This window comes from Tupaia chinensis, unplaced genomic scaffold, assembly GCF_000334495.1.
Source record: "Tupaia chinensis unplaced genomic scaffold, TupChi_1.0 Scaffold000341_1, whole genome shotgun sequence".
NCBI lineage: Eukaryota > Metazoa > Chordata > Mammalia > Scandentia > Tupaiidae > Tupaia > Tupaia belangeri.
In genome coordinates this window covers 3,626,987-3,640,419 of record NW_006159835.1, presented here as the reverse complement: position 1 = coordinate 3,640,419, position 13,433 = coordinate 3,626,987, and the positions used below count along the sequence as shown (strand labels likewise).

The window sequence follows — 13,433 nt, the reverse complement described above, 5'->3', positions numbered from 1 at the left end:
TTAGTGGTATGCCAAAGAAATTTGTTTGGTCTTTGAAATGCAAGATACTGAAAAGATTTTATGATATAACAAAGCAAGATGAAGTCAAAACATGTAGCCATGTAGGCTGGAAAGTGGTAATACAAATCCATCTGTAAGAACTATAGCATACTGGTTAAGTTTTAATTCAGCAGTGTGACCCAGGATCGAAGTCCAACTCACTGTGATTTAAAACAAGCTAATTTATCTAAGTCTGAAGTACCTTATTTATAAAACCAAGATAAAAATAGTACTTATCTCTTAAAGAAAAGGACTAGGACAAGTAGGTGGCACAGTAGTTAAGGCACTGGACTCCCACATGGCTAACTACGGTTCCAGTCCAGACACAGTGTTTGAAACTCATGCTGGCCATGTATGCATGCATGCCCAAAATCCCAAGAGAAGAAAGAAGGGACTGTGGTGTGGCTGTATCCTTGATGATGATTTCTCACCTTCCCTCTCAGTGTCTCTCTCTGGTGAGTGCAAACACACTATGGCAAAAACAAAACAAAGGAAAGGAAAGGAATAAATAAGAATGCAACTATGGGAGTCACCAGGTGGTGAGGTGGTTATGTCACTGGACTCCCACATGACTTAGTTATGAGCCCTGGACCTGGCAGCTTGAAAATCAAGTCTGAAGCAGTGCATGCATGTCTGAAGTCCCAAGAGGAGAGGAGAGAAGAAAAGAGGGGACTGTGGTATGGCCATCCTACCTGTCCCCCTGCCCCCCCCGCCGAGTATTTCTCACTTTCTCTATCTCTGATAAGTTCATGTGCCCTATGGCAGAAACCTAAACAAAACAGTGCAACTATGAAAGAACTCCAAATAGTTTGTGGAAGATTAGAATTAAGTACAAATTTTGATGCAAAATGAATTCTGAAATTCATGCATAGTTTTTTCCTAATATGTTTTTTTTTTGTTGTTAACTTGAAGATCTTTCACAGATTTTGCAACCCAGTGTGGTTGTCACAGACAATATAATATGTCATACAATACTTTAGTATTATTTACAGACCACCTACTTAAATTTTTGTAAGACTCTAACAAACTAACAGCAAAAGATGGAAAAAAATTAAGACCACCAAAAATGTTCACTAATATATCGTTGATAAGATGCCAAAGTAGGGACTAGCAGTTAGCGTAACGGCTATGCTGCTGGACTCCCATGTAGTCGACCGCAGTTCGTGTCCTGGACCTGGTGGCTTAAAACTCACGCCAAGCACATGTGCGTGCGTGCCCAAGATCCCAAGAGAATGGAGGAGAATGGATTGTGGCGTTGCCATCCCCAGTGGGGGGTGACTTCTCGCTTTCTGTCTCTCTGTCTCTGTCTGGCGAACACACGTGCCCTATAGCAAAAACCTCTAAAAAAAAAAGAAAAGATGCCAAAGTAGGTGATGGCCACTTTGCATAAGTTTCTTTGCTTTGCTTCAGTGAAATTAACTACTTGATTGTATATTCTCTTGTGGCATCCACTAAAAATTACATCAAAAACATTACCAAAACTTAGACTCTTATCTAATATAAGGAGCTACAAGTTCATCTCATGATTTTGAATGCTGCAAACTATTAATAATATGGTCTCAAAATCACCAAAATAAAACAAAATTGTACTTACATTTTCAGGACCTTTGGTTCCCATGTAAAAGTGTACCATTGTAGATATGGCTTGCAGTGAAAGTAAAAATTGGCTCTGAAATAATAAAAATATAAAATAAAAACAGCTAAGTTCTAAATACTAAAAACAGACATCATTCAAACAACGAACAAGACATAGTCTCACCTCTTCTTCACCCATTTTGGCAAATTCATAAAGGAAGGCAAAATACTCTGTAAGATGTTTACTGTGAGGTTTTACACCATGTTCCATAATTAATAACAGAGTTCTCACGAATCGAGTGACACATGAACGACCACCAATGTCTTCTACTGAGGCATCCATATCATCTGACCTGCAAAAGACAATCAAATATATCTCAGAGAAAGTGTGAGGTAGTTTTATCTTCTTGATCTGTATTGTTATAGGTAGCTTAAAAACATAAAGCTCTAAATCTTCCAGTGTAGATTTAGACTTTTGTAGGCACAATGTCAAAAAATTTTAAAATTGGGCCAGCAGGTAGTGCAATGATTAAGGTGCCAGATCCCACATGGCTGACTCTGCTGTTTGAATCCCAGATCTGGCAACATAAAAACATGCTGGCTGTATTTGCATGCATGTCCAAAATCCCAACAGGAGAATAAAAGAGAAGGGACTACAGAATGGCCATCCACCCTGGGAAGTGATTTCTCACTTTTCCTTTCTTTCTGTCTCCAGTGAGCACGCATGCTCTAGGACAAAAATCTATAAAAACAAGCAAAAAAAAAAAAAACCCTTTAAAACGAAATAGTCTAAAAGTACTTCTTGAGCCAGTATGGCATGGTGATTAAGGTAGTTGGATCCTATGTAGTTGACTCTGTGGTTTGAATTCTGAACATGGTAGCTTGAAAAACGTGCCAGGTTCATACGTGCCAGGTTCATGTATGTGTGTCCCCAACAAAAAGAGAGAACGGAGAAGAAGGAACTTTGGTGTGGTCATCCCCACTAAGGGGTGATTTCTCACTTTCCCTCTGTCTTTTTCCAGTAAATACACATACCCAGTAAAAAACAATTTAAAAAACAAAACAAAAAAACTTCCTACCCATCTTCTAATCCTGGCTGTAGATAGAGATGAGCATGGACAGGTCTCAATCTCTGAATCACATGGATGCATAAACGTTGAAACATCTGCAAAACAAAAGATTTAATAACCCAAGAGCCAACTGATAGGTAACAAATGTACTAAAAAATTAACATGATTCAAAAATTACTTGGCACTAATTTATATTTTGCTCACAGATTACCTTTTGATATTCAAAAGCTTCCCTGGAGTATCAACTACACACCAAATATAAGGCAAAATTAGTATGAAAAACAATATTTAGTTTTATATAGTAAGAGAAAAAAACAAAAAGCAAACAAAAACTGTAGGTTTCACTCAAACAGAATAACAAAAACAAAGCTTTGTAAAACCTTCCTACCTAGTAGAGATGAAAAGTTAAAAAAAAAAAAAAAAAGAGGAACCAGGTTCCATGGTGCAATGTGAGCACCTGCTCAGTAATGTTAAAACCATGGGCTCAGTTAAACCTAAGGATTCTCTAAAGATGATATACGAGTATCACAGAATATGTTTAACACCAATAAGCACAGAAGATATCAACATCATTAGTTACTAGAAAACTGCTAAACAAAATGAGATACCACCTCATAGCCGCTAGGATGACTAAAATGAAATAGGTAGTACCAAACGGTAAGAAAATATAATGGGGAACCAGCAGATGGCATAGTGGTTAAGGCACTGGATTCCCATGTGGCTGATGACAATTCCAGTCCAAGACCTGGCAGCTTGAAATTCATGCTGGGTGAGTGTGCATGTGTGCCCCAAATCAATCCCAAGAGGAGAACGGAGGAGAAAGGACTGTGGCATGTCTGTTCCCTGGAGAATGATTTCTTACTTTCTGTCTGGCAAGTGCACACATCCTATACCAAAAATCTCTCTTTAAAAGAAAAATAGATGGTGAAATTGAAATCTTCATACATCACTAGGGGGAGATGTAAAATTGCCTGGTCACTACGGAAAACCGTTCAGTACTCCTAAAAACGTTAAACATGGCTAGCTTAGTAGTACAGCAACAACATGCTGCTCAAGCAAAGCTGGATTTATATGGACGACTAAGTATATAGTTCCCCAACAAACCTATGTTTTTAATTCCCCAATGAACCTATAAATACCAGGTATAGATGCCCATGATCCTAGTTAGCTGGGAAGGCTAGGGGTGGGGGTGGGATTATGGTCTGAGACTCTCTGGCTCTCTTGAGGGTGCCTGTCTTTTTCTTTCTCTTTATCATGAAAGAAATAAACTTTAAAAAAAATTCAAACATAGTGACCACATGACCCATCAATTCCATTTAGGTGAACATACAAAAGATAGTTCTGGCTCTATAGCATGGTCGTTAAGCACTGTGCATTGGGAGCTGAATCCCACATGGCTGACTATGGTCAGCCCTGGCAGCTTGAGAAACAAGCTCAACACATGTGCGTGCATGCCCCAAATCTTGACAAAATGGAGAAATGAAGGAAAAAGGATTGTGGCATGACCACACCCCATGGGGGATTGCTTTCTCTCTCTCTTTGATGAGCACACATGTCCTCTGGCAATACAACACACATACCAAACATACATACATACATACATACATACATATATATATATACCCAAAACAAATGAAAATATACTTACAGATGAAAACTTGTACATAACTGTTTATAAGTAACATTATTCAAAATGATCAAAGTACAAACACTTTAAATGTTCACCAACTGATGAATGGATAAACAAAATGTCATATATCCATTCAATGGGGTATTTATTATATGAGCAAAAAAGGTTATAACATGAATAAATCATATAAAGACTGTTAAGCCAAAGCAATGGGTTATCAAAATCCACATACTGTACGATTCAATTTGCATGAACAGTCAAAATAGGCAAAGCCAGGGAGGCAGAAAACAGATTAGTACTAACCAGAAGTCAAAGAGAGAGGATAAAATAGGAAGTGGCTATTAATGGATATGAAGTTTCTTTTTAGAAACATTTTTTCCTTACCTGTCTTACAATTTGATTAGGGCACTTAATTAGTATCTGCATTGGCCACCAGTCATCATCAGCCATGCGGTCTAAAAACCACTGTAAGAAAAGAGAGTATGATTGTAATTTTTAAACCAGTACTTGTTAAGTGGGATAAATGGATTTTACTTTTATTAATGTTTTAATGATGTTACATTTTTACCAAAAACCATTTATCTAATTATTATAAAGACCAAAATCTAAAATGATAGTAAGGTTCACCTCATTTACTGAGGCCATTTATATCACAGAACACAACCTACATGATGGCAACATGAGATCCTTATCATAATAAAATGGGATATGAGTTTTGTCTTAATTCTCATAAATGTCACTCTGTAGAACCTTTTGTTAGTATAAATAATGATAGACATGATTAAATTTTTTATACATTAAAAACAAATTATAAATCTTATCAACTCTATGGATCTGTAAAATAGACAGAAAAGGGGAGGAGGGGAGAGAAAGGAAGAAGTTAAACAACTCCTGGAAGATGGAATAGGTCAAGACAGCATGTGAAAAACCTGCATAACAAATAACACAAAATGACAGGAAAGAAAAGGCAAAAGCAACTGTTATAGATGGAAAGGAGATTTATGACACAATAAAAATAAAAAATGTGGACCTTGCCTGAACACCAACTGAAACATACCCAACCGAAAAACAAAACAAAAAAATAAAACCACTTTTGAGACAGGGAAAACTGAACATAATCTATATATTAAATAACATTAAGAAATTATTTCCATTTTATCAGGAATGGATGGAATTATGGTTAGATACATGTTTTAAAAAGTTTATCTGTTACAGACATATACTGAATAATTACAAATTCACGCTGTGATATTAGGGCTTGCTTTAAAATAAATCAGCTGAGAGGCCAGCAGATGGTGTGATGGTTATGGTGCTCGATCCCACATGGCTGGCTGCGCAGTTTGATTTATGGATCCAGGAGCTTGAGAAACATGCTGGGCACGTCTGCATGCCCGTCTTGGTCTAGAAAGCACATGTGCCTTATAACAAAAGCAAAAAGAGCAAAAAACAAACCCAAAATACAATAATACTTCAGTTGAATAAAAGGCTTAGGGCATAGGAATAGATGAAACAAGGATGAAAGAATATTATTTGTTAAAGCTGGGTAATAAGTACATGAGGATTCATTATATTATTTTACTTTTGTGCATGTTTTCAAATTTTGATTATAAAGCTTGTAAAAGCCATACACTTTGTTTGAAATTTCCAGTGATCAGATTCTTGTATTTCATTGTTACAAGCTATAATTAGATGACATTCTAAATCAGCAAAAAAAAAAATATATCTTAACACTAATCTTCATGTACTGCACATTTTGCTGCTATCATCTGGAGAATACATTTCTCTCCAGATGCTATTTTTGAATAGCAAATAGATGGGAATCTCTGGAAATTCTCAAGATTTGCATTCCTTTTTACTTATCTTTAAGAATTATTTAATTCAATTTATTATTATTTTTTAATCTGATGAGAGAGAGAGGAAAAAAGAGAGAGAAAGTAAGAAAGCAAACCACCAGGTCGTCCAGGACATGAACTGTGGTCAGCCATGTGGGAGTCCAACACTTCAACTACCATGCCACCTGCCGGCCCCAAGATCTGCATTCTCAGACAGGTTTATACCTCTTTGGTTTCAAATAAAAAATTATAAATGATCTTAAAATGTAGATATGATAGTCATTACCTGTGAGCAGATTATCTTTAGGGATGCATTTTTTAAAATTGAGGAAGAAAAAGTTGGACATAAACTGCTATTGGGATATATACACACACACACACACATATATTTGGGGGGGGGGCGGGGGGACAGGGGGTGAGGGAGATGGGGGGGGGGGCGGGTGGACAGGGGTTGAGGTAGATGTTTTAAAATATTTTCCAGTAACAGTATAGTATTTAAGAGAGGACTGAGAGTGATAAGGAGAGGTTGACCAAAGGGTACAAATTTTGTTATTAAATCAAAAAATTCTAAGGCCATTATATATAGCGTTGTGATTATACTTATTAATACTGTATTGTTTGTTTTAATTTACTGACAGAGTAGATCTAAAATATCCTTATTGCTCACACAAAAATGGCAACTAAGTGGTGGTTAAAGTGTTAAATTTGACTATGAAAATAACTTTATGATATGTACATACATCAAGTCATTACAATGTATGCTGTGAATATATACAATTTTTAGTTGTCAAATATACCTCAATGAAGCTGGGGGATAAAAAAATATTTAAGAAAGACCTACAAAAGTCTTTTGAATTTTCTGTACCTTTTTTTACATGAAGGAGAAAAAACTAAAGATTTAAAAAATAACTTAATAATTAGTTGTGCTGCGGTGATGCAGGTGGTAGGGTGCCCATGTAAGGTACTGAAGCCACATAGGAAAGCTCAGGGTTTGGATCTGGGCGAGTCTAAACACAATTAGCATGCCTGCAATCCTAGTTGTGGAAGGAGGACTGCATGACAAGATACTGTCAGGGAAACTCTTGTCTCTCTCCCTCTCTCTCAAGAAATAAACAGGATGGAGAAATGAAGGAATAGGGGTTGTGGTGTGATCATGTGCCACGGGCGGGGTGGGGGTACTTGTGCATATATGCTCTCTCTTGCAAGTACACATGCCCTCTGGCAATAAAAAATGTTTTTCATTAAAAAAATATTTAATGGGTAATAGATTTGATATATAAATTATAACTTTCTCAGCTATCAAATGGTTTTATGAAACAACTTACATTGGGCTCCCTATGAATTATGATAGATGAAATAATTTTATTGCAGCATCTCTGAAAAGAATAAAAGAAAACAAAACAAAAAAGAGAATCTTAAGCTAGGTATTGTTTGCTGACTTCTTCATCTCACCTCACAAGCTGCTTGACTATTATTAAATTGTTTGGTCAGTAGTTCAATCCACTGAAGCATTGTTGGCTAAAAGAAAAAGAAAGAAGTCAATCAAGGTACAAGGACTTCTGAATCAACAATAATAAGAACCAAAGGTATCTGATAAATTACATATATGACACAAAAAACTCAAAATAAAACACGTACCTTTTCTTTTGAATGAATAAATGTCTCTAAGACAAAGGAAGTACTTAACTGTAAGAAAAATAATTCAAAATGATTTAGTTCTCTTCCAGTAATAAATTTTTAACAAAATTATTTGAAGTTTATGTATCAGTGTTACCTTTGCTGTCATCAGGGACACAGCTTTAGGATCTGGTAATGTACTGGGAATACAACTACACAACTGCCACATAAACCTAGAAAAGAAATAACTTAGCATTTTTACAGAATAACATTTTTGATAAATATGCAAATACTCTACAACTGAATTTACCAAACTTACCCAAAATATGTATGCTCAAAAATGTTTTTGTCTTGAAGAAACTGCATGTTATCATGCCAAATCCACTGAAGAAAAAAATGTTAACATTAGATATCATATAGAAATTTACTTCATAACACTTAACTAGTATTTTTATTAGATAAAAAAAAGATGCTCTAAAAGAAAATGTGCACTTAAAATTTCATGTTAATTTTTTTTCCAGGTATATATACTATAAAATTAGTTATTAAACCTACTTATCTAGTTACTCAAGCTTTTTGAATATGTAATATTTATAAAGATTTTCAAAGAAAGAATTTTGAAATCCTATCTGAGGATCAAGTGTATGAATAAAATGTAAGTTATATTGCATTTTTGATAAGAGGTTATAAAAAAACAGTTTATATTAGAAAGCTGTCAAGATAAAAATATTAAATTCAGGTTGGCAGACCTAAATGAGAGATTCAAATAATGAAAATGATCAAAATGATCAAATAATAATGAGAAATGGGGCTAGAGGGTAGCAAGAAGGTTAAGGCAGCTGAATCCCACATGGTTGACTCAGGCTGTTCAAGTCCCAGACCCAGTGGCTTAAAAACCACGCAAAGTGCATGTGCATACATGACCAAAATCGTGAGAGGAGAATGTAAGAGAAGGGACTGTGGCCATTCCCCATAAGGGGTGATTTCTCATCTCTCTCTGTCTCCGTCTCTGGTGAGTGGATGTGCCTTACAGCAAAAAGAAAAGAAAAATGGCAATTTCTGACTTACAGCCTATAAGACCACTGTTCTGGTTTTGTGTTCCTTCATCTGAGTACTCTAAACATGTTAAATGTTGGTCAGACAATTCCATAAAGTGATTTTATCTACAACACATCTATATTCTTTTTTTTTTTATTTTTTTTATTTTTAGAGAGGTTTTCACTATAGAGCACGTGCACTCACCAGAAAGACAGAGACAGAGAGACTGAAAGCAAGAAATTCCCTGCCCCCCCCCCCGGGGGGATGGCCACGCCCTTCTCCTCCATTCTCCTCTCAGGATATTGGGCACATATCCTGCACATGCGCCCAGCTGGATTTTAAGCCACTGGGTCCAGGACTCAAACTGCGGTCAACTACCTGGGAGTCCAGCGACACAGTCATTAAGCCAACTGCTGGTCCCGAACACATCTACATTCTGATTATTGACATTCTCAGGTGTCTTGTCTTTTTTTTTTTCTTTTTTGGGGGGGAGAGGTTTTCGCTACAGGGCGTGTGCGCTCGCCAGACAGAGAGACAGTGAGACAGAAAGAAAGAAATCACCCCCCAGGGAGAATGGCCACGCCGCAACCCCTTCTCCATTCTCCTCTCGGGATCTTGGGCACACACACACACACACACACACACACACACACACACACGCGCCCCGCGAGAAGTTATAACCCACCGGGTCCGGGACGCGAACAGCGGTCGACTACGCGGGAGTCCAGCAACATAGCCATTACGCTAACTGCTGGTTCCCATCAGGTGTCTTTCTTAACATCACATTTTTGTATATGTTCTGGAATTCTAGATAGCAGGTTCATTTTAAATTGAAGGTCTCGACCCTACATTTAATCTTCCACAAGATTTTCAACTGGCTCCCCAGCCCATTATACTAGTCTAGGACTGAGTCTTACAAGGCTTCCTGGTGTATTAGGGTTCCTTGTCCACAGTGATACTTATTTGGAAAATAACAGGCCTTGTCACTGAAGGGCCTGCTTCAGAGTTCTTGTGCATTTATAGGCATATGACTTTCTTTAAAGCTACAGCCCTGAAGAGAGTTTGAAAGCCTTCTGCTCCTCTCGTTATCTTTGCACAGTAACGGAACCCAATTCCAAACTTCTTGCTTCCAGTCACAAGTGCAGTTCTACATTATGCCACACGATGCCTGTTCCCTTTACCCCGTGAGAATGCCTAATTCTTGGTTACTATTACATATTTCTGGATCTAAAGCCTGATGGTTCGGTAGTTTCCAACACACTCAGATTTTAATTCTGCTCCATTTTTGTTCAACAGAAACACTCATCTTATTTTTCTGATGAACTTTTTATTTTTTGGAGAGGTTTTTGCAATAGGGCGTGTACACTTGCCAGCCAGACAGACAGAGAGAGAGACAGAAAGTGAGAAATCACCCCCCGGGGGGATGGCCACGCCGCAATCCTTTCTCTTCCATTGTCCTCTTGGGATCTTGGGCACACACGCACATGCGCCTGGCCTGACTTTTAAGCCACCAGGTCTGGGACGCAAACCGTGGTCGACTACATGGGAGTCCAGCGACATAGCCATTACACTAACTGCTGGTCTCTCTGTTGAACTTTTTAATATTCTATCAGTAGAATGTATTTGAAGACAAATGGGTATGTCTAAGTCTGAAATTAATGCATTTATTAAACTGATCAGAACTTTCCTAGCTATTTTCCATAGAACCTTCCAACCTCATTCTGGGCCATTTTTCCTTCAACTTAAACATCAAAGCCACACAGGTCATCTTTCTTCTTCTGAAACATGTGATGAGCACTGTCCTTCTCAGGGAATTCTTAAATAAAATTATTTTTGCCTAGAACACTGTCCACACAATGAACTCCTCCATAACTTTCATGTCTGAGTTTACAGTCAGCCTCCTGAAGCATTTTCTGATCTCCTTCCCCTACAAATTGTCATTTCTGAGAAATCTACTTGTATCTTCTGCATCAGTTGTTTTAGTATTTACCTATTTATTCTCCCTCTTTCTTTCTTTCATTTTTTTTTTTTTTGTTTGTTTGCTATAGGGGAACGAGAGCTCACGAGAGAGAGAGAGAGAGAGAGAGAGAGAGAGAGAGAGAAAGTAAGTCACTCCTCAGGGGGGATGGCCCCAACACAACCTCTTCTCCATTCTTTTTGGGATTTTGGGACACATACGGATACACACACACATCCAGCATAATTTGCATAATGCTGGGTCAGTCCAGGACCAAGGTGAAATCGGTCATGTGAGATAGAGCCGCCTTAACCTCCGTGCCAACTGCTAGGCCTTCCCCCGCCGCCCCATCCCGTAACCTTTTAAAGTAGCCTTTACACTCAAAATACTTTTCGTAGTAATACCATGGAGTTACCTGCCTTTTAACATTTTTTTTTTTCACATGAATACAAAGAAGTTCTCCAGCAGCTATGCATTAAAACAGACAAAATGCCTAAGCTGTTAAGAAAATTCAGCTTTTGGAACCAGCAGTTAGCGTAATGGCTATGTCGCTGGACTCCCACATAGTCGACTGCGGTTCACGTCTCGGACCCGGTGGCTTAAAACTTCACGCCGGGCGCATGTGCGTGCGTGCCCAAGATCCTGAGAGGAGAATGGAGGAGAAGGGATTGCGGCGTGACCATCCCCCCTGGGGGGTGATTTCTCACTTTCTGTCTGTCTGGTGAGTGCACACGCCCTATAGCAAAAACCTCTCCAAAAAAAAAAAAAAAAAAAAAGAAAGAAAATTTAGCTTTTATTAAACTAGATATTTAAGAGATTTACAAACATGTAAAAACAGGGTAATTTCTCTCACTGAATTACTCTGTCTGGAAATACATATTTATAAAATTTTTTTATGTTAGTATTTAGTGGGCTTTTACTATTTTTGAGTAAACCAAAGTTAAAATTTTTGTTTTAATCTTTTAAACAAATTTTTTCCCCCTTTAATTGTCAGAGGGTGTGTGAACACACCAGAGAGGGAGACAGACAAAGAGCATCCCTCATAGGGAATGGAAACACCACAATTCTTTTTTGGACATACATACACATATACACACGTGCCTGGAGTGTTTTTCAACAGCTGAGGTCAGGATTCCCACCAAAATTGACCACACAGAATCTGGCTTTCTATACAGCACTTACCTGCTGTACTATGTTGCTAGCCCTGTTTTAATTTCCAATATGGTAAATGTTCATAGATATAGCCAAATGGGGAAAAAAAAACCAAAAAAACAAAAAAAAAAAAACCTCTTAAAAGAGTCCTAGGACCAGTAAGATTGAGAAGCACTAATGCAAGTAAAAAAATACACATCACGGGAACAGCAGTTGGCATAATGGCTATGTCGCCAGACTCCCATGTGGTTAACCATGGTTCAAGCCTCAAACCTGGTGGCTTAAACTCATGCCAGGCATGTGTATGTGCATGCCCAAGATCCCAAGAGGAGAATGGAGGAGAAGGGATTTTAGAGTGGCCTTCCCCCCTGGGGGTGATTTCTCGCTTTCTGTCTCTGGCGAGCGTACATGCCCTATAGCAAAAACCTTTCAAAACAAACAAAAAAACAAACAAAAAAAAATCATTAAAGCCTTACTTGAAATTTCATTTTACTTCACAAGTATGCTGGTCGTATCAAGTACTGTTGGATCCTCATACAGGGCAAGGTCTAGAATTGCCTGAATATTTTGAGGGTAAAAGCCTTGCACAAACAGGTGATTATAGTTTATTTAATGGTAATGGTGATAGGACCAGTAAGTAACGTTGTGGTTATGTTGCTGGGCTCCCACATGGCTGGTTGACTGTCGTTTGAGTCCCAGACCCAGTGGCTTGAAAATCATAGTAGGCGGAAGTGCACGTGTTCCCAAGATTCCTGAAGTTGACTAGAGAAGGGATTATGTAGGGTGTGGGCCATCACCCCTGGGAGGGTAATCTCTCACTTTTCCCCTCATTATCTCTCTCTCCTTGGTGAGAGCTTGTACCCTATGACAAAAATCTCTACAAATAAATAAATAAATAATGGTAATAATGTTGGTGGAAACAAATTTTTATACAATAGGTGAGTTTAATAGATTCTAGCAAGGCAATTTGTAATCAACAGCATCTAATTCTGGTCAAATAGATTCAAGGGGTGGAAAAAATACAATGTTCTTGACTGTTTTCTCCTAACATGTTTTCTCATTAACATACAGGAAAGACAACAGTTGGAGAACAAAATCTACTTAGTTTTAAGACTTGATCCAACAGTGAAAAAATAGTTTGCACTGTTCCAACAGTGAAAAAATAGTTTTGTTTGTATTTTCAGAGAATAAATGTTGGACTGTCTAGATGAAAAAATACATTTTTATCAGGTATGCTTTTTGGAGATTTACTTTTTTTAGAGAGATATTTTGTTAAAAGGTACATGAGCTCACCACAGAGACAGACAAAAAGTGAGAAATCACCACTACAAGTGGAAGGCCACATTGCAATCCCTTCTCCTCCATTCTCCTCTTGGGATCTGGGGCACACACGCATATACACACACACACACACACACACACACACACACACACTCACTCACATACACACCTGGCGTGAATTTTAAGTCACTGGGTCCAGGACTTGAACTGCATGGACCTTGTGGTAGTTTATTGATGTAGCC

General features: G+C 37.9%; 1 protein-coding gene across 4 annotated transcripts in view; it reads right to left on the bottom strand.

Moving 5' to 3' along the window:
- USP34 (ubiquitin specific peptidase 34) overlaps window positions 1-13,433 on the bottom strand; it is a 246,799-nt gene that overhangs the window by 50,496 nt on the left and 182,870 nt on the right. For all 4 annotated transcript variants that reach the window (XM_014589224.2, XM_027773341.1, XM_027773342.1 and 1 more), the window contains 8 exons: window positions 8,083-8,147; window positions 7,921-7,996; window positions 7,785-7,832; window positions 7,599-7,664; window positions 4,699-4,779; window positions 2,694-2,779; window positions 1,799-1,967; window positions 1,634-1,708 (listed from right to left, as the gene is read on the bottom strand). In XM_014589224.2, the coding sequence (XP_014444710.2) occupies window positions 1,634-1,708; window positions 1,799-1,967; window positions 2,694-2,779; window positions 4,699-4,779; window positions 7,599-7,664; window positions 7,785-7,832; window positions 7,921-7,996; window positions 8,083-8,147 (666 nt within the window). The remainder of the gene's footprint in view (window positions 1-1,633; window positions 1,709-1,798; window positions 1,968-2,693; window positions 2,780-4,698; window positions 4,780-7,598; window positions 7,665-7,784; window positions 7,833-7,920; window positions 7,997-8,082; window positions 8,148-13,433) is intronic.